The 27,823-nt window shown below is 41.9% G+C and overlaps 1 protein-coding gene across 1 annotated transcript in view; it reads left to right on the top strand.

Moving 5' to 3' along the window:
• LOC140202067 (synaptic vesicular amine transporter-like) overlaps positions 1 to 27,510 on the top strand; it is a 51,181-nt gene extending 23,671 nt beyond the window's left edge. Inside the window, exons 3-15 of the mRNA XM_072266926.1 lie at positions 2,051 to 2,109; positions 2,601 to 2,684; positions 5,007 to 5,099; positions 6,401 to 6,490; positions 8,678 to 8,721; positions 20,727 to 20,787; positions 22,543 to 22,638; positions 22,761 to 22,839; positions 24,553 to 24,604; positions 24,708 to 24,771; positions 25,298 to 25,417; positions 26,305 to 26,438; positions 27,397 to 27,510. Of these exons, the coding sequence (XP_072123027.1) occupies positions 2,051 to 2,109; positions 2,601 to 2,684; positions 5,007 to 5,099; positions 6,401 to 6,490; positions 8,678 to 8,721; positions 20,727 to 20,787; positions 22,543 to 22,638; positions 22,761 to 22,839; positions 24,553 to 24,604; positions 24,708 to 24,771; positions 25,298 to 25,417; positions 26,305 to 26,438; positions 27,397 to 27,510 (1,090 nt within the window). The remainder of the gene's footprint in view (positions 1 to 2,050; positions 2,110 to 2,600; positions 2,685 to 5,006; positions 5,100 to 6,400; positions 6,491 to 8,677; positions 8,722 to 20,726; positions 20,788 to 22,542; positions 22,639 to 22,760; positions 22,840 to 24,552; positions 24,605 to 24,707; positions 24,772 to 25,297; positions 25,418 to 26,304; positions 26,439 to 27,396) is intronic.
• The last annotated feature ends 313 nt before the right edge of the window (positions 27,511 to 27,823 follow it).

Raw genomic sequence — 27,823 nt, 5'->3', positions numbered from 1 at the left:
TTTATAAATACCCTGACTCCTCAAACTTTGTCCCAACAATCAGCAGACATGGGCTCCTCTAAGCAGCTGCCTAGCACTCTGAAAATTAAAATAAATGATGCCCACAAAGTAGGGGAAGGCTATAAGAAGATAGCAAAGTGTTTTCAGGTAGCCGTTTCCTTAGTTCATAATGTAATTAAGAAAAGGCAGTTAACAGAAACGGTGGAGGTCAAGTTGAGGTCTGGAAAACCAAAAAAACTTTCAGAAAGAACTACTCGTAGGATTGCTAGAAAGGCAAATCAAAACCCCCGTTAGACTGCAAAAGACCTTCAGGAAGGTTTAGCAGACTCTGGAGTGGTGGTGCACTATTCTACTGTGCAGCGACACCTGCACAAATATGACCTTCATGGAAGAGTCATCAGAAGAAAACCTTTCCTGCGTCCTCACCACAAAATTCAGCGTCAGAAGTTTGCAAAGGAACATCTAAACAAGCCTGGTGCATTTTGGAAACAAGTCCTGTGGACTGAGGAAGTTAAAATAGAACTTTATGGCCGCAATGAACAAAGGTATGTTTGGAGAAAAAAGGGTGCAGAATTTCATGAAAAAACACCTCTCCAACTGTTAAGCACTGGGGTGGATCGATCATGCTTTGGGCTTGTGTTGCAGCCAGTGGCACGGGGAACATTTCCCTGGTAGAGGAAAGAATGAATTCAATTAAATACCAGCAAATTCTGGAAGCAGACTTCACACCGTCTGTAAAAAAGCTGAAGATGAAAAGAGCATGGCTTCTACAACAGGATAATGAACCTAAACTCACCTCAAAATCCACAATGGACGACCTCAAGAGGCGCAAGCTAAAAGTTTTGCCATGACCCTCACAGTCCCCTGACCGAAACATCATCGAGAATCTGTGGATAGACCTCAAAAGAGCAGTGCATGCAAGACGGCCCAAGAATCTCACAGAACTAGAAGCCTTTTGCAAGGAAGAATGGGCGAAAATCCCCCAAACAAGAATTGAAAGACTCTTACAGAAAGCGCTTACAAGTTGTGATACTTGCCAAAGGGGGTGTTACTAAGTACTGACCATGCAGGGTGCCCAAACTTTTGCTTCGGGCCCTTTTCCTTTTTTGTTATTTTGAAACTGTAAAAGATGGAAATAAAAAAGTAATCTGCTTAAAATATTAAAGAAATGTGTCATCTTTAACGTTATGCCTTTTGGAAATCAGGTCATCCTTTACTCGCTTAGCTATTCACAGTAACAGAAATTTTGACCAAGGGTGCCCAAACTTTTGCATGCCACTGTACATATTATATAACGTATAGGTAGATAGTGCTAAAGAATAAATTCATAATGCAAATACAGCCCAGGGCTTTTTGCTGAAGATTGCAAGTTATGTCACTCTTTCCTTGACCATTCCTCAGTTGATGGAAAATTCTAAAAATGACTCAGCAAATCAACAAGCTGCTCCAGGTAGTTCACAACATGACTTCTGTCCAGATGATTTCGGTGAAAAGCTGAATTAAGGGTTGAAATTCCCTTCCTTCTGCTTTACAAATCGTGCTGGTGCACCTCCAAACCCTGAAGCAAATTCATTATAGAATCAGAAATTTTAAAAGGACTCTGCATCAAACAAACTGACCAATTTACTCAGTCAAGATAGCAGGAGTTATGGATTTGTACAGTACGGGAACAGGTCTTATGTTTGTTTCTCATAGCTCTTCTGACTTCATGTAAAATGCTTTTACTCACATTCCTGCAGAGTCCAAATATCTGACCTTCCTTGTAGTCGCAAAGCTGATGGAATATATAAAGGTGTTACCTTCATTTGAGCAGGCAGGAGAATGAGGTTGACGGCAAAAACAAATCAGCCACGATTGAATGGTGGAGCAGACTCGATGGGACAAATGGCCTAATTCTGCTTTTATGTCTCATGGTCTTATACAAGATATGATATTTCAAAATTTGTACTCATAACGGCAACAAAGGTCTTCAACAGAGGTAACAATGTGGGTTCTCCTTGATACTGAGATTCTGATAATTCTCTGAATAAACTAATTTCCTTTCTTTCAGAATTGGATATCATACTCCAATGTTCACTGGCCTTGTGATATTGTTCGTGTCAACAATAAGTGAGTAGCCTCTTACCTCAGTAACTGTTAGGCATGGGATATTGTGGGGTGGTGAAGATGTGGTCTGTACTCGACACTCACTTTCAGAGAGCGTTTCAAATAATGTTGTACAGGAGAGTACACAGTAGGATCTTGAGATTAAGGAGGATGCTTTAAACAAATTAATAACTTGTGGGATGAATGGAAAATCGGGCAGGGGACAAGATAATGACATTCTCCAAGGTATCATTTCCAAGGGTTGTCAGAGCTGCTCAGTACTGATGTCAACGGATGACCATGAGAGGACAACTCAGTGACAGAAATAAGGCAGGGTGGGGCCGATAGAAGTGGGAGAGTCTGGCAGGGGACATAACAATGTTAGTTTTTGCCACTGTTGAGTTCATGTTCTCCTTGCTGTAAAAATGAACTGTGATGTGGGGGATAAGTTACAGTTTAAAAGCTCCTTCATATTCTCATTCTTAATACATGAAAATTCCATGTTTTCTCGGCAGTGTACGCTTTCTCGAACACCTACAGCCTGCTATTCTTTGCTCGAGCCCTTCAAGGGATCGGCTCGTCGTGTTCCTCTGTTGCAGGTACTTTTCTCAACGTAGATGAACTCGAGATGAAGGGGTAAGTGCAAGACGCCAGTTGGAGGAGAGAAGCAGCAGAGGAAAGTAACTGGATAATTAATTCAGAGCCTGTGCTTTAAAGACTGAAGATTGTACAGAGAAGAAATGACTCACAGGTGTAACAATTTTCAAGGTCTTACAAAAACAAAAGTGGCAGGCAGTCAAAAGAAATTATCACATTTCAGTTTGGTGACCTTGGAATCAAAATAATGTAGAATAGAAGGAAGCTACTTTGAAGTGTTCACCGAACCAAGAATGTCAACAACACATGGTCTCAGATGTAGAAGCAGTTTTGAAAGTTTGAGCTTTAGTATGAAAGATAAGAAATGTGTCGTTTGTAAACGAAATCTCACATTCTTGGAAATAGGGTTGGTTGGGATTCTAAAGACAATGTAGTAGTTAGGATTATAACCGGAGCTAAAAATAATTGTTTAGAATTATGTAACAGGGGGAGAAAAAGCCCTTCAACCCAACTCACCCATGCCAATCAAAATGTCTATTTGATCTAGTTCCATTTACCTGCATTTGGCCCAAACCCCTCTAAACCTTTCCTATCCACAAGCATGTCTAAATGTCTCTTAAACATTGTAATTGTTAAATACTATCACAATGAAATAATAATTGGCTGACACGTGCATATTCACAAGCGCAATTGCCGAATCCGTGGTTGTGACAAAAGGTAGACGTGGGGGTTGGTTATTGAGTAAAGAGTTTCTGAAAGGGAAGAGTAATCATGAAACAGTAAAAGCGGGCTACAAGCTGAGCCAACAGTTACATCAGGGTTGGAATAATTTGAGGTGTCAGGTCCAGAATTTGGTGGGACACAAAGATCAGATGTCATTGACACCAGGTTTTTCCAGAGGCAATCTAGGGGATTGTTGTCCATGGAGCAGAGGATCAGTGAAATTGACTGGAAAAACGTTTGATGGGGTGGGGAGGAAGTAGGGTTGACAAATGTAAAGGAATGGTGTTAGAAAATAGAACAGTTCAGCACACAGACAGACATGTCAGCCCACATCTGTGCTGAGCATGAGGTCAAATTAATCCATTCTGCCTGTATGTAATCCATATCCCACCATTCTATCCTTATCCATGGGTCTGTCTCAAACCCTTTGACTGCCAGCATTGTATCCACTTCCATTACCACCCCCTGACAGCCACATTCAAATCACCTACCACGTTCTGAGTGTAAAATAAGAAACTTGCCCCACACGTCCTGTTTAAACATTCACCCCCTCACATTAAAGTGATGCCCTCCAGTATTCAATGTCTCTACCCTGGTGAAAAGATGATTGTTGTCTACCCTATCTATGCTTCTTACAATTTTAAAAACTTCCTTGACACTCTAGTGAAAAGAATGCAAGTTTGTCCAACCTCTCATTATACCTTCCCTCTCCAAAGGCTCTACATGCTTCTTATCATGGGGCTCCAAGTGCAGCCTTGCCAAAGTTTTATACAACTGCTTCATGACTTCCTGACTCTTATAGTATACTTTACGCCCCTAGCAATGTTACATGCATTCTTTACCATTCTATCTACTTGCACAGCCACTTCCGGGGAGGTGAACTATCATCACCACTACCCTTTGGTCTAATCTTTATGAAGATTAGAGTTCAAACTAGTCAGGTTATCTTCACAGCACCAGGTTCAGGAACGGTTATCACCCCTCAACCATCAGGCTCTTGAACCAAGGGGATAACTTCACTCACCCCATCACTGAAATGTTCCCACAATCAATGGACTTGCGTTCAAGGACTCATCATCTCATGTTCTTAATATTCATTGCTTATTTATTGTTATTGTTTTATTTTGTATTTGCACAGTTTGTTGTCTTTTGCAGATTGGTCATTCGTCCCACCTGTTGGGTGTGGTCTTTCATTGATTCCATTGTGTTTCTTTGATTTATTAAGTATGCCTGCAAGAAATAAATCTCAGGGTTGTATGCAGTGACATATATGTACTTTGATAATAAATTTACCTTGAACCTCGTTCCATCATTATATACCTCTCATCTACCCAATTTTGCATGAATTAAATGTGACGTAAAAATATTCAAACAATGAACAAAACCAAATGGTTCTGTCCACCCCAACCTGGCCCACTTCAGCCAGCAAGATTTGGTCAATGGTTCCAAATAATCAAAGCTTTGAAGTGTAATGGGCCAGTGGTGATTCACTGAAACTTTAGCGTGGACAGGCAGACTGAGAATGCTGTCCCATCAGGAGTCATTCCACTGCCTCTCTTAGAGGATTAAAGTTGTGTAACTGGTGGTTTCTTTCCTTGTAGGTCTGGGAATGTTGGCCAGTATTTATACTGATGACAATGAAAGAGGCAAAGCCATGGGGATAGCACTGGGAGGTGTGGCATTGGGAGTACTCAGTAAGTAATTTACATTTTGGAGCTGGATTCAATTGTACACAGTTGCATTTCTAGGAGCTAAAAGGACCAAATATTATGATGTGCTTCCTTGTAGGGCTGCACAATAAAGAGGCACCACTTCAAGAGGGACGGACACTGGCTGTGGAATAAGGAAGGAGGAGTTAGGAAGAGGAAGGGGAGAGGGGAGAAGGTGGGGTGAGAGCAATGGAGGGGGAGAGAGGTGTAGGAGGATGGACAAGGAAAAGGGGAGAAGTAGAAACATAGAAAATAGGTGCAGGAGTAGGCCATTCGGCCCTTTGAGCCTGCACCACCATTCAGTACGATCATGGCTGATCATCCAGCTCAGAACCCTGTACCTGCCTTCTCTCCATACCCCCGATCCCTCTATGCACAAGGGCCATATCTAACTCCCTCTTAAATATAGCCAATGAACTGGCCTCAACTGTTTCCTGTGGCAGAGAAAGAGGGAGTGCAGATTTGGAGAGAAAGGAAAGGGAAGGGAAAGAGGAGGAAGGATGGAAAGCTATTGAAGATGAAGGAAGCACAGGGAAAGGAAGTGGAGAGAGAAAGGGAGGAGGGAAAATGAGGAGGGAGGAGAAATGACAAATAAGAAGGGAGAGGTTAAGAGGAAGATCAAGAAAAGGATGGAGAGGGGCACGGGAAAGAAGGATAAAAAGAGAGGGTGAGAAATATGGAGAGAAGTATGAAGGAGGAGGGTGGGTTTCCCCACATGGTGCAATTGTTTCCCGTCGCATGCTGGTGATAATAAATCTGATTCTGATTCAGACTCTATAGAACAGAAAGAGAAGCACAGAAGGGTCACCATGAGGCTGCCAGCCTGCATGACACTCATACATTTTCCAAACTAATTTGTAGAGCCACCGATATGTTACAATGCGCACCGAACCGCGCCAGCTTCCAGAATTTCGATGTTCTTAAATCTCCAGAGCATGGCTAGCTGGCATGGCCCCTTTAAGAAATCAGGACTGTCCCGCTAATTGGCTGCCATGTTTTGGCACCATGTTTTCAGTATTTAAGGAGCACCTGAACAGAGATTCAGTGCTCCATCATAAGGTCAATGTGGGTTATCATCTGGTGACTTGTTCAAGGTTCAGTTCATGTTTCAATCTCATGCTATGTCATGATCCTCCAGCACTAGGATCTGAATCATCCACATCCAGGTCTCTTGTCACACAATAAGGGTACAAACAGAATAAAGTGATGAAGTGTTTTAATGCTGTCATGCCTAGAGCTGTTTTCCCATCTGTATGTGGATTAACCGGTTATTTCATTGTTTGCAGTTGGAGCACCTTTTGGGAGTGTGATGTATGAATTCGTAGGAAGATCATCTCCTTTCTTGGGTTTGGCTGCTTTGACTCTGCTCAATGGAGGTCAGTATAATTTTGTTAAATTCTAGAGGATCATGATTTATGAGAAAGTTTAGTGGACAAAATGGCTCCTACTAAGTGTTCCGCACCACCTGATAGGTGGCTGTCAACTGCCCTGTGACCTATTTCCTTCACTCCTCCCTGCATCGTCCTTGTGGGAGGTAGCTCTGGCCTAGCCTGGACCAGAATTTGAACCAGTTTCTACATCTGATGGGGGTTCTTCACAATCCCATTCCAAAATTCTACTTTTCAGCTGGTCAGCTGGGATTCTGTAGGCAATTTCAAGTTAAACACAGAGCCTGCCATGTTAGTTATCTCCGTTGTACTGCATTTGACTTTGTGCACCTCTGAAAATATAAATAGTACACAGAACATAGGACATACAACAGTACAGTACAGGAATAGACCATTTGGCCCATTATGTCTGCACTGATCCTGATGCCAACGTAACTCATCCCACCTATCTGCACATGGTCCGTATTCTTCTATTCTCTACCTCTTCAAAACAGGTTGAGTAAAATATAATTAGTGTTGCTGTTCCCACTTCACTTGCACTAGAAACATAGAAACCCTACAGCACAATACAGGCCCTTCGGCCCACAATGCTGTGCCGAACATGTACTTACTTAGAAGTAACCTCTATTTTTCCAAGCTCCACATACAAACAAAAGAAGAACTGGATCCATTCACAGACAGCTTTTCCACGTGTAAGGTTTTGCCAATTACATAAATACAGTATTTGTTTATTTATTGAGATACAACACAGAACAGCCCCTTCCGGCCTTCGAGCCACACTGCCCAGCAACCCCCAGTTTAGCCCTAGCCTAATCGCAGGACAATTAAGCTCCCAACCGGTACATCTTTGGACTGTGGGAGGAAACCGGAGCAGCCAGAGGAAACCCACGCAGTCACAGGGAGAACATTCAAACTCCTTACAGGCAGGGCAGGAATTGAATCCGGGTTGATTCCCACTACTGCCTGTAAGGAGTTTGTAAGTATGAGAACTTACGGAGGAATTGATACAATTGGATAGGTGCATTCAGAGGATCTTGGTTCTGACTCTGAAGAATAATCTCCTACGCTGGTCACTCCCAGGGGAAATTCTATGGGAAGCTGGTTGTCACACAACTAGTCAGGGTCAACTCTGGGCTTCCACCTGAGCAATGAAATCAGGCAGTGCCATGTACAGAGTTCAGCCCCTTTCTCTGTTGGGGAAAAAATAGCTGCCAGAACTGTCAGGTCCGCACTCGTCAGGGACAGAGGACTGACAGCATGTCAGCTCCTCTTGTCCTGAAGGAGTAATATAAAGGATTCAGAAAGGTCCAAAGATACATTTATTATCGAAGTATGTAAGCTTTGGGGATGTCTGAGGTAAGTTTTTTTTTTTTACAGAGAGTGGTGGGCGTGTGGAATGCACTGCCAGTGACGGTGGTAGAGGCGGATACAATAGGGTCTATGAAGGGACTCTTAGATAGGGACATGGAGCTTAGAAAAATAGAGGGCTATGCAGTAGGGAAATTCTAGGCAGTTGCTAGAGTAGGTTACATGTTCGGTGCAACATTGTGGGCCAAAGGGCCTGTCATGTGCTGTAGATTTCTATTTTCTATCTTCAGTATCCAACTCTGAGATTCGTCTTCTCCAGATAGCCATGAGAATAACCATGGAAGCTATTCAAAGAAAAACGTCAACCCCCAGTTTCACACAAACAAAACAAATCTCGCAAATGGCAACACAATCTTCCAGATAATATAAAGGAAGAAGTAAAATATTACTTCCAAATTGGCCAGTCTGTTGTCGGACCACTGTATGTGAGCTGCATTTTGCTTTAGCAAGTTGGTTGTACTCTGTGAATTGAAAGGTGACTGTACACAAACATTATATACAGCACGAATTCAGACACTTTGGTGCAACATGTCTATTCAGAGGGACATGGAAATGATACTGTGCAGACTGCCTTCAGCTCATATCCAATATACAATATCAGATTTACAAAATTAAATTCAAGGAAAATAATCAGAAGAGATAAAGGCATATTCATTGTACTTAGAAATGATTGTAGTTTAAGAGTTTATCACAAATAATTCATTTTAACTAACAACTCAGTTAAATAACATGCTTTGTGTGGTAACTTGATGAAACTGCTAATTTGCTTTAAAATTGACTTCCTGAATTCTGTGACAATGTACTTAGTTCTCCAGCTCTGCGTTCTTCAGCCCACCATGCCTGTACCTGAGGTAAGTAACCAGTCTTTTTTCCTACCTCATCAGCAATCTATACTTCCACTGAATCACTTGCAACAACTTACACTTGAGTATCGACCTGGACTGGAAAAATGTCCAAAGGAGATTCGTATCGCCTGCTCTGGCAATATTATAGTGTGGAGACAGGCCCTTCAGCCCATCGCGTCCATGTTAACCATGGTGCCTTCCTGAGGTTGCATTTGGTCCCTATCTCTTTAAATCTTTCCTATCCGTGTCCTTTAAATGTTGTTATTGTACCACCCCAGCACTTTGGCGACTCATTCAATAAACCCACCAGCCTCTGAGGGAATAAGTTGCTCTTCAGTGTTATGTTTTGTAACTCCAAAAACTAATTGAAAGAAAAGTACGGGAACCCGGGGAAACGTGTGTAATCTGTTTTACTTTCTTTTAACTTGGTGAGGCGCGCATATGTGACTGGTGCCGTAGTGACGTAGGCCATTCACGTACTTTTATATATAACCTGTAATAAATAATGTAAACAAAGATCACTTAATCAAACAATATATTTACAATATTACTCAATATTGCTGAAATATTAATTACACAACATTCCTCCCTGCTTAGCTATAAACTCCAGTTCAAAATAGAATGTATCTCAAAACAAAAATGTAACATATTGCTCTCTAGTTATTATATATATGTATATATGTGTGTGTATGTGTATACTATGTATTATACTCAGCATGCTATATAATACAATCACTATATGGACATCCACAGCATAGCAAATTTTAAATTGGCCCTTCAAGGCCTTAAGATTTGATCCCGCTATGGAGGATTAAATGGAATAACGTCTTTGCTGACAAGGGGGCCACTCTGCTCAGCAGGTGAGACTTGTGGCTGTGAATCAGTTTCAGGTTCTGAAGTCTCCTCCGTGGTGGTTGTAGGAGTCGAATCTGCAACTGCAGGAAGTGGTTCTAACAGCTTTGGACGCCTTTTTTTCCTCTAACAATTGACTTTGTTTGTCTCAGCCGATCGATGTTTCGTCTCCAGATGACATGGGACTCAATCCCCTCTGTGTGGAGAGTGGTCCAGTTGTGTCCTTAATCTTTCTGAGTACTGACATTTGATCACCTCTGTAGTCTGTCGCCAGCACTGCTTTTCCAGGAGTGATATATAGAACCTCCCTGTTTGAGGAGCCCCCAATTAGTCTCAGCTGTTTGTCCTGCATGCTCCTTCTGAGCTTGGGTTTGAGGGGATCCAAGCGTCAGTACAGGGGCGACCCAGGAACAACATGGCTGGTGAGTTGTTGGTTGTGGAGTGTGCTGCAAGGAGGAAGTTGGCGAACTTCTGATTCAGTGTTAGTGAATGTAGTGTGTTCTGCCGGCATTTCTCACCGTGCGTTATTCAGAATCTGGACAAACCTTTCCAGCAAGTTATTTGTAGCTGGGTGGTACGGTGCAGATATAATGTGCCTTATTTCATTCATTTTCAGGAATGACTGAAACTGTTCCGCACCAAACTGTGGTCCATTGTCAGTGACTAAAGGTTCTGGAACACCAGTCCTTAAGAAGAGACTTCTCAACACATAACAGTGTGTGAGGCTGTAGTGGAGGCTATTGGGAACACTTCTGGCCACTTTGCAGCTGTATCCACTACCAAGAAATTTGTGCCCAGGACTCCTCTGCCAGGGCAATGCAGGCCATTCCCAAGGGTGGAGAGGTGCTGTCATTGGCACCTTTTGGGCATGCTGGTATCCTAAACAGTGCATAGCAGGCTACGTGATCTGTGAGCTATCCCCAGGCCACCAGACAAAGCTTTGCACCAATGTTTTAATTTTGACCATGCCTAGATGACTGGCATGTCACTTTTCCAACACTTCAGCTCTCAGCGTGGGTGGTACAAAAACTCTCAATCATAGTCATACTTTATTGATCCCGGTGAAAATCCCCTCATAAGGCAACCTCTGTCAAGGGCAAGTTCATCCCGACACCAGTAAAAATGGGGGAAATGGGATTTCTGTTGCACGTTCCAGCTATTTTGGGTGGCCGTGTAGACCTGAGACACGATGGGGTCTTTTCAGGTTTCCCTTTAGGCAGGCATTCAACTTGCATTAGGGAAAATGCTTCAAGAGGAGAGTCCTGATTTGAAAATGTTTCAGGTATTCCCTTTTCCGAGGGTATACAGAATAATCCATCAGCATTTCTATGATTAGTTCTCTTCTAGAATTCAATCTTGTAATTGTGTCCTCCAAGAAACAGAGCCCATAAATGTATTTGTGCTGCTGCACCCTTCTGTGGATTGGAAATGGACACTAGTGGTTGATGATCAGTAATGAGGGTAAACTCTCCCCCAAACAGGTACTGGGTGAAACGTTTTACTCCCCAAACCAGACTCAAGGCCACTCTGTCAACCTATGCAAATTTTTTCTCTACAGCGGTAAGAGAATGTGCTGCAAATTCTATGTGGTGTTTGCTACCGTCACTCATAACGTGACATAACTGCACCTATACCATAAGGTGAGGCATCACAGGCAAGCTTCACTGGACGATGTGGATCATAATGTGTAGATGCCATCACCATTTTGTTTGCCTTTCGAAAAGCCATCTCACACTGTTTTGTTTCCCTGCCGGGAGTAATGAATTCAAGGGCTGGAGTATAGGTTTAGCAGGAACCTGTTTAGTAATTGAGAAATCCTAAAAAAAGACCACAGCTGTGATACATCCTTTGGCCTTGGGGCATCCACCACTGCTGAATATTCTCATCACGCTTGTGTAAAACTTGCGTGTCAATGGTGTGACCACTGTAAGTGATGCTTGGTTTAAAGAATTTACCCTTGTTGCATTGTGCTCTGAACCTCTGATCTTTTTAACGCTGTTTTGAGATTTTTTTAGATGTTTCTTGTCATCTCCACTGACGCATTGATGTCACCCAGGTAACACTGAGTGCTTAGGCAGTCTTGAGCACCTGGTCATTGTTTTCTGCAGATGCTTCTCCAAAAAGATATGCAAAGATAACCTCTATCCTGGCAGAAGGCTTTGATCTACTTTCAGTACTGAGTTGGTGGTGACCTTAAAATCACCACAGATCCTGACAAACCCATTCTTCTTGGCTACTGGGAACACTGCCGTTGCCCATGGGCTCCATGCAAACTTGGAAAGAATCCCTTCAGGCTCCATGCAAACTAGCTCACTGGCTACTTTATCACAGATGGTATAACAACCAGGCAGGCCTTGTAAAACTTCGGTGTGGCATTTTAATTGTACACTATTTTACCCTTGACATGTTTGAATTTTCCAATGCCATCCTTGAACACTGCCTTAATTTGCTTTCAGTTGACTTTATTGCATGAAAATGGTGGATGGATAGAAAAAAACATAGAAAATAGTTGCAGGAGTAGGCCATTCGGCCCTTCGAGCCTGCACCGCAATTCAGTATGATCATGGCTGATCATCCAACTCAGAACCCTGCACCAGCCTTCCCCCCATACCCCCTGATCCCTTTAGCCACAAGGGCCATATCTAACTCCCTCTTAAATATAGCCAATGAACTGGCCTCAACTGTTTCCTGTGGCAGAGAATTCCACAGATTCACCACTCTCTGTGCAAAGAAGTTTTTCCTAATCTCGGTCCTAAAAGGCTTCCCCTTTATCCTCAAACCGTGACCCCTCGTTCTGGACTTCCCCATCATTGGGAACAATCTTCCTGCATCTAGCCTGTCCAATCCCTTTAGGATTTTATATGTTTCAATAAGATCCCCCCTCAATCTTCTAAATTCCAACAAGTATAAGCCCAGTTGATCCAGTCTTTCATCATATGAAAGTTCTGCCATCCCAGGAATCAATCTGGTGAACCTTTTTTGTACTCCCTCTATGGCAAGGATGTCTTTCCTCAGATTAGGGGACCAAAACTGCACACAATACTCCAGCTGTGGTCTCACCAAGGCCTTGTACAACTGCAATAGTACCTCCCTGCTCCTGTACTCGAATCCTCTTGCTATGAATGCCAGCATGCCATTCGCCTTTTTCACCGCCTGCTGTACCTGCATGCCCACTTTCAATGACTGGGGTGTATAATGACACCCAGGTCTCGTTGCACCTCCCCTTTTCCTAATCGGCCACCATTCAGATAATAATCTGTTTTCCTCTTTTTGCCACCAAAGTGGATAACCTCACATTTATCCACATTAAATTGCATCTGCCATGAATTTGCCCACTCACCTAACCTATCCAAGTCACCCTGCATCCTCTTAGCATCCTCCTCACAGCTAACACTGCTGCCCAGCTTCGTGTCATCCACAAACTTGGAGATGCTGCATTTAATTCCCTCATCCAAGTCATTAATATATATTGTAAACAACTGGGGTCCCAGCACTGAGCCTTGCGGTACCCCACTAGTCACTGCCTGCCATTCTGAAAAGGTCCCGTTTATTCCCACTCTTTGCTTCCTGTCTGCCAACCTATTCTCTATCCATATCAATACCTTGCCCCCAATACCGTGTGCTTTAAGTTTGCACACTAATCTCCTGTGTGGGACCTTGTCAAAAGCCTTTTGAAAATCCAAATATACCACATCCACTGGTTCTCCCCTATCCACTCTACTAGTTACATCCTCAAAAAATTCTATGAGATTCGTCAGACATGATTTTCCTTTCACAAATCCATGCTGACTTTGTCCGATGATCTCACCGCTTTCCAAATGTGCTGTTATCACATCTTTGATAACTGACTCTAGCAGTTTCCCCACCACCGATGTCAGGCTTACCGGTCTATAATTCCCTGGTTTCTCTCTCTCTCCTTTTTTAAAAAGTGGGGTTACATTAGCCACCCTCCAATCCTCAGGAACTAGTCCAGAATCTAAAGAGTTTTGAAAAATTATCACTAATGCATCCACTATTTCTTGGGCTACTTCCTTAAGCACTCTGGGATGCAGACCATCTGGCCCCGGGGATTTATCTGCCTTTAATCCCTTCAATTTACCTAACACCACTTCCCTACTAATATGTATTTCCCTCAGTTCCTCCATCTCACTGGACCCTCTGTCCCCTACTATTTCCAGAAGATTATTTATGTCCTCCTTAGTGAAGACAGAACCAAAGTAATCAAGTTGCCTTTGTCTCAGCCATTGACAGCCCCACAATGCTGGTCCCCCTGTTTTTTATCACGTCCAAGCCCAAAGTGACTTGATGGTCGTTGTTGTTATGACACACACTCGCCCAAGCCAGCCTCCAGGGTTTAGCTGCTCTAACTGTCCGGAATATGGATAGTTGGCAAGGTTCCTTTAAAAATTTAGACCCCCCCCCCCCTCCAATTGGCGGCCAAGTTTAGGCGCCGGGATTTTAATATTTCAGAGCACCTGAACTGAGTTTCACTGCTTAATCATTAGCTCAACTTTGGATTCTCATCCAGCGTTAGAACCCTGTCTTCATTTCAATCTCATATTATGTCTTGATTCTAGTCTCAGACGCTCCAGCACTTGGGTTATAACCATCCTCACATAGGTCTCTTCTCGTAGTTGTAGTTCACTGTTAAAAATGTAATTCCCACAGGAGTTATTTTTCTCCAGTATAAGATTTTAGTTGGATACCTACTGGCTTCAGTTCAGTATCTTTGAAATGACATTCAAACTCATGTTGTGGAATGACTGAAGCTGCTGAGTCAGTGTCCAATTCCATTTTGATTAATTTACTGTTCACTTCTGGTGTAAGCCATATTCCTTTGTTTCCTGTTAATTTTCACAATATAAATCTCAAGGCTACTCAGTTCTGTGTCACTCTCCCCATTATCAGAATTTTCATTAACAGCATACAGATTAGCGCTCTTTCTGAAACTACAACTTGACTTTTTATCTTTTTCTCTTTGCTCTGTGGTCTATTTATTTTTGTCTGTCCAACCTGCTTTTAGTAAATGTCCTAGCTTGTAACCTTTTCTGGAAGTTTTGCCTTTAAATCTGCATTGGTCTGGTATATGGGAACCCCTGCCACAACAGCAACACAATTTGTTTGGCCAGGTAGGTTTCTGTTTCAATGTTGCAATTTTGTTCACGCTCACTTTCATTCCTCAATTGTGTCTCTGGCTGCAGTTTCCATTGATATAGTAATTTCAGCTGCTCTTTTGATTATAAGCTGGGCTTCCATTAGGAGCCATTGTTGAATGCTTTCTTGTAAGTTTCCACAAACTAAACAATCTCTGGTGCATCAATAAGCCCAGACTATTTCTTCAATTCAGCCATGTGAGCTTAAATGGACTCCCCTGCCTTTTGATTCCACTCTTGAAACATAAAGTATACTGCAGTCAACAGTGGCCTTGGTTCTAAATGTTCCTGCATTACATTCACGATATCAGCAAAGCTCATTTTGGCTGATTTACTTGGAGCAGTCAAAGTTCTAAGCAAACTGTCTGCTCTTCAATCAAAGGCACTCAGCAAAACTGGCATTCCTTTCACATAGACTATTCCATTTATTGTAAAATACTGCTCAATTTATTCAGTATACAACACCCAGTTATCTGTGTGCAATGGAATACATCTATCTTTCCGATGTAGCCGCCATTTCTGCTTTTTATATATGTATTATTATTATTATCACCTGATACTCAGTGTTTATGAACCCGTGAATTTTATCTAGTGATTTGCCTTTTTTTTTAAACTCAAACATCTCTATTCCCGTTCGGAAAAACTTGTGCTATGCTTTTTTTAAAATTTGATTGTTTTGCTGTGCTCAATCAGGTAGGTAGTCATCTCAGGTTTGTTTTACAATTTCCTCATTGCCACTGTTATGTTTTGTAACTCCACAACCTAAATGAAAGAAAAGCATGGCAGCCCGCGTTCTGTTTTACTACTTTTTTCCTTAACGAGGCATGCACATCTGACATGGTGGCGTAACGACGTATGCCATTTACATACTTCTTACATTTAACCTGTAATGAATTATGTAAACAAACAAAGATTGCTGAATCATACAATCTATTTACAATATTATTCAAATATTGCAAAAATATTAACTACACTACAGTCAGGAACCTTTAAACCTTTCCCCTTACTTTAAACCTGTGGCTTCTGGTTTTAGATTCTGCTATCCTGGAATAAAAACTGTGGTAATCCATTTTATCTAATCTCCACATTGTTTTATAAACCTTTATAAGTCACACGTCCCCAGCCTCCCTCTCTCCAGGGAAAACAGTCCCAGCCTATCCAGTCAGTCCTTATAACTCAAGCCCACCAGTCCCAGCGACATCATTGTGCTTCTTGACTGCAGCCTCTCAAGCATGGTTACATCCCTCCGAGAGCATGGAGATCATAACTGCACAATATTTCAGGTGCGGTCTCATCAATGTTCTGTGCAGTTGTAACACGACTTCCCAAATGTTGTACATCTGGCGATGTCAAGTATGTCATATCCTCCTTCACCACCCTGTCTATCCACTGTGCATTAGTCTTGGGCACATATATGTAGCTAGGGTGCCCAAGACATTTGCACAGTACTTTAGTAATTTTATTTTTTGCACTGTGTGCCTGCTGCAAACAAAAACCAAAGTTCATGAGACATGAGTGATGAAAATCCTGATTCGGATATGGAGATGTGGGTCTCTATTGTGGACTGAGAGTGGGAAGTAGACAGGGAAAAGGGGGAAAGGAGAGAGGAGGGATTGGGAAGCACCAGAGAGACATTCTGTAATAATCAATAACCCAAATGTTTGGAATCAAATAACCTTGTCTTGTCTCTCAGGGCTGGATGTCTGGACCTGTGCCACCCCCATTCCTGGCACTCCTTCTCTGCCACCTGTCCCACACCCCTCCACCCTCCCCATTCCCTACATCCGTTGTTCCTGCCAAATTTAGAAACTTGCTCCCTACTTGATAAATACAGTACCATGCAAAAGTCTGAGGCACCCTAGCTATATACAGTGCCTATAAAAAGTATTCACTTTGACACAAAAGTCTTTTTTTGTTGATCAGTGTTAAAAAAGCAAAATTAAATACACTGTGATTCAATGTTGTAAAACAATAAAACATGAAAACTTCTGGGGGGGGTGGTGAATAACTTTTATAGGCACTGTATATGTGTCCAAGACTTTTGCACAGTACTATTTGTCACTGCTTTCTGGAAACTATGTACTTGTACACCTAGTTCTCTGTCATACAACACTCCCAGGGCCCTGTCTGTCACCAGGTTCGGATATGGCCCAAGTGCGGAATGAGAAACACTGAAGCCGGTCGATAGATCACAGACTTTAATGCGAACAGTGTTAAAGGGGAAATAAACAATAAATGCTAGGCCAAACAGGGCCGTTAATTAAAACTCTCAAATGGAAAATGAAGCCTACACTACGGCTGAAAAGAACAACTAAGAATTAAACGAATACCGCTAGTCTTCAGAGTCAGTTGACTCGACAGTCCAATTTCTCAGGCAAGGCGGAATGCAAGCAGGCAGCGAAGCGTTGCTGTGTCCAAGTCTCGACAAATACTACAACGGAATGAATGGAGTTAAATACTATCACAATGAAATAATAATTAGCTAACACGTGCATATTCACGAGCACAATTGCTGTATCTGCTGTGCTGCGGAATCCGTGGTTGTGACACTGTCATTCACAGTACATGCCCTTCCCTGGTTTAGGATCTGGCAAGTGTGGATTGGGACAGGCTGTTTTCTGGCAAAGGTGTATTTAGTAAGTGGGAAAGCCTTCAAAAGTGAAATTTTGAGAGCGCAAAGTGTGTATGTGCTTGCCAAGGTGCATAGCAGGTTTAGGCGAGTAGTTTGAAGGATAGGAAATGTAAGAGAACATTTAAGAAAGAAATTAGGAAAGCTAAAAGAAGGCATGAGGTTGCTGTAGCAGACAAGGTGAAGGAGAATCATAAATGATTCTACAGGTATGTTAAGAGCAGAAGGATTGCAAGGGACAAAATTGGTACTCTGGAAGATCAAAGTGGTAATCTATGTATGGAGACAAAAGAGATGGGGGGGTCTTAATTTTTTGCATCTGTATTTACTCAGGAGATGGACACAGTCTACAGAAGTGAGGCAAAGCAGCATCAACTTCATGCAGCCTGTACAGATTACAGAAGAGGAGGTGTTTGCTGTTTTAAGGGAGATTAGGGTAAATACGGTGTTTCCTCAGACCATGCGGGAGGCAAGTGCAGAAATTGCAGGAGGCCTAGCAGAGATAGTTAAATCATCCTTAGCAACAGGAGAGATACCGGAGGATTGGAGGATAGTCAACGTTGTTCCACTGTTTAAAAATGGTTCTAAAAATACACCAGGAAATTATACGCCAGTTCACCTGACATCAGTAGTGGGAATGTTATTGGTAGGTGTTCTAAAGGACTGGATATATGAGTATGTGGATTGACATGGTCTGATTAGAGATAGACAGCTTTGGCTTCTTGTTTGGTAGGTCATGTCTAACCAATCTTGTAGACTTTCAAGGAAGTTCCCAGAAAAGTTGATGAAGGCAAGGCAGGGGATGTTGTCTACATGGACTTTAGCAAGGCACTTGACAAGTTTCTGTCTGGGAAGTGGGTCAAAAGGCTGCTGTTGCTCTGTATTCAAGATGTAGTAAATTAGATTAGACATTGGCTTTGTGGGAGAAGCCAGAGAGTGGTTGTAGATAGTTGCCTCTCTAACTGGAGGCCTGTGACTAGTGGTCTGCTGCAGGGATCACTGCTGGGTTTGTTGATGTTTGTCATCTATATCAATGATCTGGATGATAATGTGGTTAACTAGAAAGACCTTCAGAGCTTGCAGTGGAATCTGGACCTGCTGGAAAAATGGGCTGAAAAATGGCAGATGGAATTTAATGCAGACAAATGTGAGCTGTTGCACTTTGGGAGGACCAGCCAGAGTAGATTTTACACAGTGAATGTAAAGGCACTGGAGAGTGCTGTAGAACAAGGGGATCTGGGAATACAGATCCATAATTCATTGGAAGTGGCTTCACAGGTTGATAAGGTTGTAATGAAAGCTTTTGGCACATTAGCCTTCGTAAATCAATGTATTGAGTACAGGAGATGGGATGTTATGTTGAAGTTGTATAAGACATTGGTGATGCCTAATTTGGAGTATTGTGTGCAGTTTTGGTCACCTACCTACAGGAAAGATGAAAATAAGATTGAAAGAGTGCAGAGAAAAAATTAAAGGATGTTGCCAGGACTGTAGGACATGAGTCATAATGAAAGATTTAATAGTTTAGGACTTTATTCCTTGGAATGTAGAAGATTGAGAGGAGATTTGATAGAGCTGTACAAAATTATGAGGGGTATAAATAGGGTAAATACAAGCAGGCTTTTTCCACTGAGGTTGGGTCAGACTCCAACCAGATGTCATGGGTTAAGGGTGAAAGGTGAAATGATTAAGGGGAACATGAGGGACACTTCTTCACTCAGAGGGTCTTGAGAGTGTGGAATGAGCTGTCAACATAAGTGGTGTATGCAAGCTCATGTTCACTGTTTAAGAGAAGTTTGGATAGGTACATGGATAGTAGGGGTATGGAGGGCTATGGTCCCAGTGCAGGTCAATGGGAGTAGGCAGTTTAAATGGTTTGGCATGGACGAGATGGCTGAAGGGGAATGTTTCTCTGCTGTACTTCTCTTTGACCCTATGACTCTGATTTCCACCTTCCATTGCTTTGTCAACTTTCCCCATTGATTTAGATCCTGTTTTAGGCTTCACTGTGCACCACACCACCATTTTCAGTGATATCCACAAACTTACTTATCAGGTTCACCTAATTTTCATCCAAATGTGATAAATCTTCAACCACCATCAAAGATGTATTCAAAAGGAAATGCCTCAACGGGGCGTTGTCCATTATGAAGGACCGTCATCTTCCAGGATATGCCGCCCTCTCATTAAGTTTCTGTCCAATGCCATCATGCACTAATCTAGAAACCAAAAGAATGATAACACGAGGAATTCTGCAGATGCTGGAAACTCAAGCAACACACATCAAAGTTGCTGGTGAACGCAGCAGGCCAGGCAGCATCTGTAGGAAGAGGTACAGTTGACGTTTCAGGCCGAGACCCTTCGTCAGGACTAACTGGAAGAAGAGCTAGTAAGAGATTTCAAATCTCTTGACAAGAATGATAAGTGAGGTGGTTATTAAGGAGTGTGAGAGCAGTGGAGTTGTACAGCAGTTTAGTGACATAATTTCAGAGCTGAACAGATGATGGGGCATCTACCAATTGGAACATGAAGAAAATCAGAAATCCACAATAAACTAGAATTGGAGGAATTTTCTTTGAGCTTACTGTGGGAGAGATTTCAGAAAGAGGAATGGGAGAAGTGTGCAGGGAATAGAGTACATGCTATACAGGTTAGTTTTGAGGCATCCTTCAAATAATAAATGTACCACAACCTCTGCTTTGAAACATTTCAGAGCTTCAATGTATTTACATTGTCAGTGTTTCAAGTTACAGCACTGTTACATATTGTAACAATAAACACAGAATGGAAATTGGTAGCTCACTGTTAATAAATCATTGGCCCGCTGAATGCCGACAGCATCTCGTCAAAGCATGTTATTTTAGCCATTGTGCCCATGAGTGGATTTGACTGCCTAACGTAGTTTACTTGTGTTGTGAGTTGTGGTTTGTGTTTGTTTGATGTGAGGAATTCTATACTTTGACTCTTTCGGTAATTAAAAAAAATCATAATCTAATAAGAATTTTTAATTTAAAAATTGTTAGAAAAAGGTAAAAAAAATTGTTACTTAAAACAACATCTTAACCGGAGAATTTGCGTAGATGCAGTTACCAAATTACGCAACCAAAACAACCCTTTCAATTTATAAACAAAATCAAAAGTATGGGATTTTTTAGATTTTCATTCTAAATATTCATAGTATGCATATTACAAAAAAAAACATTTAAAGTCCTGTGCAGTTTTCAGGCCATGTAAGTGTCTCCTGCTCAGAGCAATGGTTGGTCCGTGCAGCTGTAAAAAAAATAAACAGAACATTGCTGCTAATTGTCACTCTGTTTTGTGTCTTGGACTTTTACATTGCAGCTTTTCTCACTGATATTCCTGTCCTGTGGTTACAGAATCAGAAAGGCTCATCACTCCTGACACTGCTAAGAGACCCCTACATTCTGATCGCTGCTGGTAAGCCAATCTCTTCTTTGTGCATGCACCAGACAACTGTGATTCATTTACAACTTCATCAGATTTTTTTTAATGTATACTACAGTTTTCCATCTGTTGGGTGGTTATCAATTTACAGGAAGCCTAGTTTCCAAGGTACTGTGTTGCTACATCTGTTCAGTTACAAATGTTAATCTGAAAAAACAACAGCAGGGTCCTTGCATACGGAAGGAAGCACGTTTGTTTATACCTGTGTGTCAGACCAGACCTACACATTGTACATGGAGCTTTCAGAGACTGTAGTGTTTAAAATAACAAAAATAAAGAGTATGACAGTGCAATGACGACTTGCTCTGTTCCAAGTTCTGTTGGAGGAAGAAATTACCAGGTAGATAGAGGAAAAGATTCAAGGAAATTCTCAAAGACTCTCTGAAGAAATGTAACAATACCACTAACTCCTGGGAATCTCTGACCCATGACTGCTCAAGATGGGGTACAGAGCATTGGGGGTGGGAATGAGAACTGTATAGTCTTGCATCAAGAGCTTGCAGAGACCCTGCACAACTATGAAAGGAGCAAACAACCACAAAAACTACACACCCCAACTTCCATGTCGGCTCCTTCTGTGGAGCCCACACTACCTTGTTAGCTTTCTCAGAACACACAAAACTCATTATGAAGGTACAACACTGGCTGGCAGGGTGGAGATGTGTGTAAGGTGCTCCTTCCCTCCGCTAGCCTGCAGGTCACCCTTGAGCAAGGAGTAGCACCTGCCTAGCCCACCAATCAGGATCACATAAAGCTATGGGTGCAGGTGGCGGATGGTCATATGAGCAGCTGGTGCATATCGCAGGTCCTGGTTATGCAACGACTGACGCCAGACAGACAATCTCTGAAGGGTATTGATGTTGGCTGGGGTCACCTGTCTTGCAAAGTCACTGCCCAGAAGAAGGCAATGGCAAACTACTTCTGTAGAAAAATTTGCCAAGAACAATCATGGTTATGCAGACTATGATCACCTATGTCATATGACACGGTGCATAATGATGATGTCATATGACACGGCACATAATGATATTATTCTCAATCCTGAGGGCCTGCCTAAGGAGTAGAATGCCACTGCACTAAGTAATCCAGAAACCAAAGAGCTGCTGAATTGTTATAAACCCCACTTGGTGCAATTGCTTTCTTTAAGGAAGGAAACTAATCATAATAAACCCATTCTGACCCCTATATGATCCCACACCAATGAGGGTCACTGTTAATTACCATCTTCCATAGTGACCCAGGAAGGCACTAATTTGTACAAACAGCAAGTCACGATAGAAAACCCACCAATATCAGGGCAACCGCAGATCACGGATGAGCAACAAACACCTGTTCAGACAGCAATGCCAAGAATGAATTTTTAAAAAGATGCAAAATAAGAGAATGAATATTTTTCAGAGAGTTAGATTGAAGACCTATGGGGCTGGACATAAATATATTCTCACTCACAATACCACAGAGGTAAAATAAATCACTTTATCTGGGGTTTAAAATCCTTTGAAGTTCAGCACTTCCTCAAAAGTTGACTATTCCTGCCATTCTTTGGGTTCTATGAACGAAATCAATACAGGTTTATGAGCGCTGAAACACTTTCACACAAACTGTTGCACCCATATTAGGAGAAGGTGAAGGGACTAGTCTAGTTTCTACAATGTTCTGCATTTGTATAATTTCAGCCCAAATTAGTTGCATAAATTCATGTTTAAGATGGTGCTTTCTTCTCTCGAGGATCCTTGTGTTTCTCGAACATGGCCATTGCTATGATGGAACAGGCACTGCCGATCTGGATGATGAAGACCATGTGTTCACCCAAGCTGCATCTGGGTATGAGATTGTTAACAATATTTGTTCTGAAAGCAGACTTGGTAACATATCAATTGGAGTTGCACAGTCAGTTTCCTCCATCTTTCTTGTCTAGATTAACCCAGGTTTGTTACTCCTGACAGGTCTGGTCTTCCTACCAACCACCATTGCCTACATGCTGGGCACTAATCTCTTTGGAGTTCTTGCCAACAAAATGGGCAGGTAGGAACAACATGAGAAGTCTCTCCAACTGGGGGAGGCATTCTTTTACACTATAGTAGCTAGCAAGCAATAACTTGTCCAATGCCAAATATAACTACTATAATTAAGATGCCAGATTCACTACAAGCAACGATTCCCAACTTTATTTATGCCATGGACCTTACCCTACTGAGGACTCCAGGTTGGGAACCCCTGACTACAAATGAATGGACTTCTACAAGTATTTGAATACTTGTGATGCACATTGAGCCATCCTGAAGCTGGAACGACATTATGTAAAATTAAGTCACTTCTTGATAATTTTGCCAAATCACCAACAGAACTATGAAAGGTGGACAAGCTTGCTTTAAGGCATTACTCCTACATTTCACTAGAATCTAGTGTGCACTGATAGATCACTTTTGCATGTGGTACCTGAAGCTGTCATTTCAGAATCAGGTTTATTTTCACCGGCATGTGTCATCAAGTTTGTTAGCTTAGTAGCAGCAGTTCAATACAATACATAATATAGAAGAAAAAAAAACAAAATAAAATAATAATAAAAACGTGGATCAATTATAGTATATGTATATTGAATGGATTAAAAATCGTGCAAAAAATAGAAATAATATATATTTAAAAAGTGAGGTAGTGTCCAAGGGTTCAATGTCCATTTAGGAATCCGATGGCAGAGGGGAAGAAACTGTTCCTGAATCGCTGAGTGTGTGTCTTCAGCCTTCTGTACCTCCTAACTGTTGGTAACAGTGAGAATAGGGCATGCCCTGGGTGCTGGAGGTCCTTAATAGTGGACACTGCCTTTCTGAGACACTGCTCCCTAAAGATGTCCTGGGTACTTTGTAGGCTAGTACCCCCATTAATTGCTGTTAAAATTATACAAACATGAGTGAAATGCTGGTTGGTGGTGTCGTGGTATCCACACTGGACTTCGAGGAGAGTGGTCCCATGTTGGAATCCAGCTCACTCCTGGCGCGCCTTCCACCCATGCTGGGTTGAGTGTTGAGCTAGCAACTCAGCCTCATATTAGAAAAAGACAAGAATGCTAAAGAAACGGCAAAACGTGCCACAAGGTGTGAAAAGGAACAACAAACAATGAGTGAAAATGGAGAGGTGTGGGTAAAACAGAGAGGCAGGAAAGAAATCAAGGAGGGACAGGTTAAACAGAGCAGCAGTTGACGTTTCAGGCTGAGACCCTTCTTCAGGAATTCAAGCCACTTATGATGTTAGGTTTCATCTGGTGGGAAGCAAAGACCTGTAAATCTTACCAGAGCTGACGTGTACCTGAATCCACGTCGAACTTCAATTGGAATTGTTTTCTCGCTCTTCAAATAGCTTTCTGTAGGGTGTGCCCGGAAATTTGCATAGTTCCAGATCATCAGTCTTGAATGCCACAGATCAGCAGACTACGAATCTCCTGGTTCAGCCACAGCTTTCCGTATCAACATGTGCGCTATGTTTTCGAAGGGACACACTCGTCCACATAGGTCTTGGTGAAGTCTCAGACACAAATATACAATTAATTCAATTCAAAACCATCCCAGTGATTTTTTTCTAAACTGGCATACAAACTGATGGTTTTATGTAATTAATACATGTATGAAGGTTGCAGACCAATCAAGAACGGATTTTGCATTCTCAGACAATGATAGTATATTTTCTGTTATGAGCTGATATTTATGTAAATATGTCTTTACATTCTTCTCTCTGTATGCAAAGGTGGTTGTGCTCCCTGACTGGAATGGTGATTTTGGGGATCAGCATGATCTTAGTAAGATCCTCGTTTCATTTAGTTTTAATACTTCATGCAAATTTAAACTCTTACTGGGCGCTTCCTTTCCTTGATACTAACACAAGTACTTTCTGTATCCTAGATCCCGTTTGCCACGAACATTTTTGAGCTGATAGCACCTGGGTCCGGAGTAGGCTTCTCGATAGGTCAGTAGAACAAAAGTTATGAATACATTTGTAACCAGGATCAGATGAGAGGCAGGGTCAGTTATTCTCCAAACCCCAGTATGTGGCATGATTTGTGGCTCCAAGGTGAACTAATACTATTATGGTTTCAGCTTGTGTTGTAAAGGAAAGATGTAAAAAAAAAGACACATTTCTCAAAAAGCAAACCTAGCACATGTCCAGCAAATTAATTCAATGTGATTCCTAGCACAGTCTAGCTCAACTGTCAACAATGATATGTACGAAGTGCAGAGTTGAAACCATTCCAAGCCTCTCCTGAACAATAACTGTCTACAGAGGAGCATGGATGAAGGGCTGACACCATCCCACCCACAAGGGTTGGGTTAAGGCTGTTTGTTTTATGAGGCAAAAGTCCTCCGCTTTGTATTTACCATTGAACGGGTTTTCCATTACTGTGAAACCAAAGAGGGCTGTCTTCAGATCAGATCTAGGATTTGGAAAATATTTCTGTTTCCTTAATTCTGAGAGAACCTTTTGATATGAGCAGGGATGATCGATTCTTCGATGATTCCCATAATGGGCCACCTGGTGGATATTCGACATGTCTCAGTGTATGGAAGCATTTTTGCCATCGCTGATGTGGCACTCTGTGTGGGATTTGCTATTGGTGAGTAAAAATCTATATTTCCTTGGGAGTACAGCTCAGAAGGAAGCCATTTATCCAATCACAACTGTGTTGGTTAAAGATGAAGATATTTAAGTTACTCCCTTGGATTGCAAACAAGTCCTCACTCTTTTCAAAGAGCTGGTTTGGTCTATAAACTCTTGCTATCAACATCTGTATGATGTTAACTTCTCCGAAATGTTTCCCCGTGCCTCCTCACCACCCCAAACTTCACTCCTGTGGTTTCCCTTTCCCGACCAATGGAGTTACTCTTTACTTGTTCCTTGACCTCTTGGAACGTTGCTTATACTTCAGGCTGAAATGGAGGTATTGCCTTGGATGTCAATTGAAATTGTAGCACATATCCGAGGCATGCTTGCTAACCCAACACAAGGACTGCTTAAGTGTCCACCTGCCAAACCAGCATAAGAGGAATGTTTTGTTTGTAATTTTAACATGTTTTCAATTAAAAACTGCATTTCTCAATTACGAGTACTACTCACTTCAGTACATTTACTCCTTCTCCAAGGAGATACCATGGTAGTCATAAATCACACAACAATTTATAAAGTACCTCCAAGAAGAACATGAGCAGGTCCAGGCAAACTCCAAGCTGCAAGCAATCCTACTTGGGAATATGTAGCAATTGCCTCGTCTTTGGGTCTAAACCCTAGAACTCCCAACATATTATGAGACTACCTTAACTAAGAGTCTCTTCTGTGGGATCTTTCAGCTTTCTAGAATTCATAATATTAAAGAAACATCCCCATTCAAACACAAGAACTCCTTGATATTTATTGTCTTTGGAGGACAGGTGTTGTTGAATAATTTCACTTGAAGACTGTTACTATTGCATCCCAAGGATTAATAACTTTTTGTCTACTAACCAGGGCCTTCAATTGGAGGTGCTGTAGTCAAAGCAATTGGAATCAAATGGCTAATGCTCATCATCGGAGTCATCAACATATCCTATTCTCCACTCTGTATCATCCTGAGGAAGCCACCAGTCAATGAGGAGAAAATGGTAAGAGGTATATTTAAATATTGCTGGAAAGGAAGAGGCCCAATGTATCATCCACATAGCACAGTTCTTGCACATTTTATGTCAGTAGGTGTATTTAGCTTACGGTGAGGGGCAGGGTAATCCTTGAAGGATAACCCTGGGGAGGGGTAGTTAGGAGTGGTAAGGGAGAGAGAACTTGAAGAAGGAATCAAGTGAGGAATGAGCAAAGAAGCTATTGATGAAGTCAAGTTTTAGTGAAGGGGGAGAAGGTTTGTGGAGAAGGAGGCATTGTGCTCTGAGCTCTGCAGTGAGGTGAGGTAGAGTGGATCTGTCTCTCAGTAAAGGGAAATGGTAAATGCTTTGGACTCCTTAGCAGCAGACTAGAAATGAATGAGCCTCTATAATGATGGGAACTAGATATTCCGGCTTGTGCAGGACATGTTTGCAGAAGAATTCCAAACAAATATTGGCAAAACACGCGGTACATGCTAATTCTGTCACCTGCAGGGTAACTATGTTCACGTGTAGAAGGAGCCAGAGCACATTCTGAAGGTGCTGTGTCACCACATTAAGAAGTAACTGGTCAAATGCAACCACGTAACATGCTGAGCAGCAGAATAGAATTTGTAGCCCACTGTCGAGCTGGCCCATTACCCTTCCTAGGACTTGTTGCATTCGTTACGTTACATTCTGAAAGAATTTAATTGTCTGTGAAACACTTGGGGAAATCTGGGTAGAAATATCATTATTGCTGTGGAGTGAATCCAGGGGATTGTAGTCATTGAATTGCTGTGTGTGTGGGACATTGGTGTATTACTGCCAAAAGAGCCTTCCTTTGCTTTTTTTTTTGAATAGAGTGTTACTAATTTATTTGAAATGGGATTAATTATGTCATCAAACTATTGGGTGAAGAGGTGTCAAGTATTTTTGTGCTAATGTTGGACAAACTTAAAAGCTAATCCTTTTGCTTTATTTATAGATTATTTTGAACCACGATGATGCAGCAAATGTCAATTTTTATACTTCTGAGAGGTTTGGGCAAGAAATCCTGAGGACAGAAGCCAGCAATAAAGGAATGGGGAGCACAGGATAAATCCAGAACTGTGGTGACACACTGATGGTCAGACCGAGGCTGTAACCTTCTTCTGCCATGGGTGCCAATTAAACCGTGCCAGGGATCTGTTCATGTGACCAATGTCTATGATAGACCACAATGTGGCTTCACAGATAACCATTTTACTTGAAAAGATAGTGATAGTGAAACAGTCTAATGAAATTGTGCACGTTGGTCCTTTGCACTAATAGGTTGTAGCTTTAACCTCCCCCAGACCTCTTCATCCGACCCCATCAACTCATCCTTCCACTCATTACCCCTTCATTTGTTCATCCAGATTTCATAAAAGGCC

This window comes from Mobula birostris, chromosome 8 (assembly GCF_030028105.1).
Source record: "Mobula birostris isolate sMobBir1 chromosome 8, sMobBir1.hap1, whole genome shotgun sequence".
Taxonomy (NCBI): Eukaryota; Metazoa; Chordata; class Chondrichthyes; order Myliobatiformes; family Myliobatidae; genus Mobula; species Mobula birostris.
Note: the sequence above shows the minus strand (reverse complement) of the source record. Positions and strands in the feature narration are given on the sequence as shown.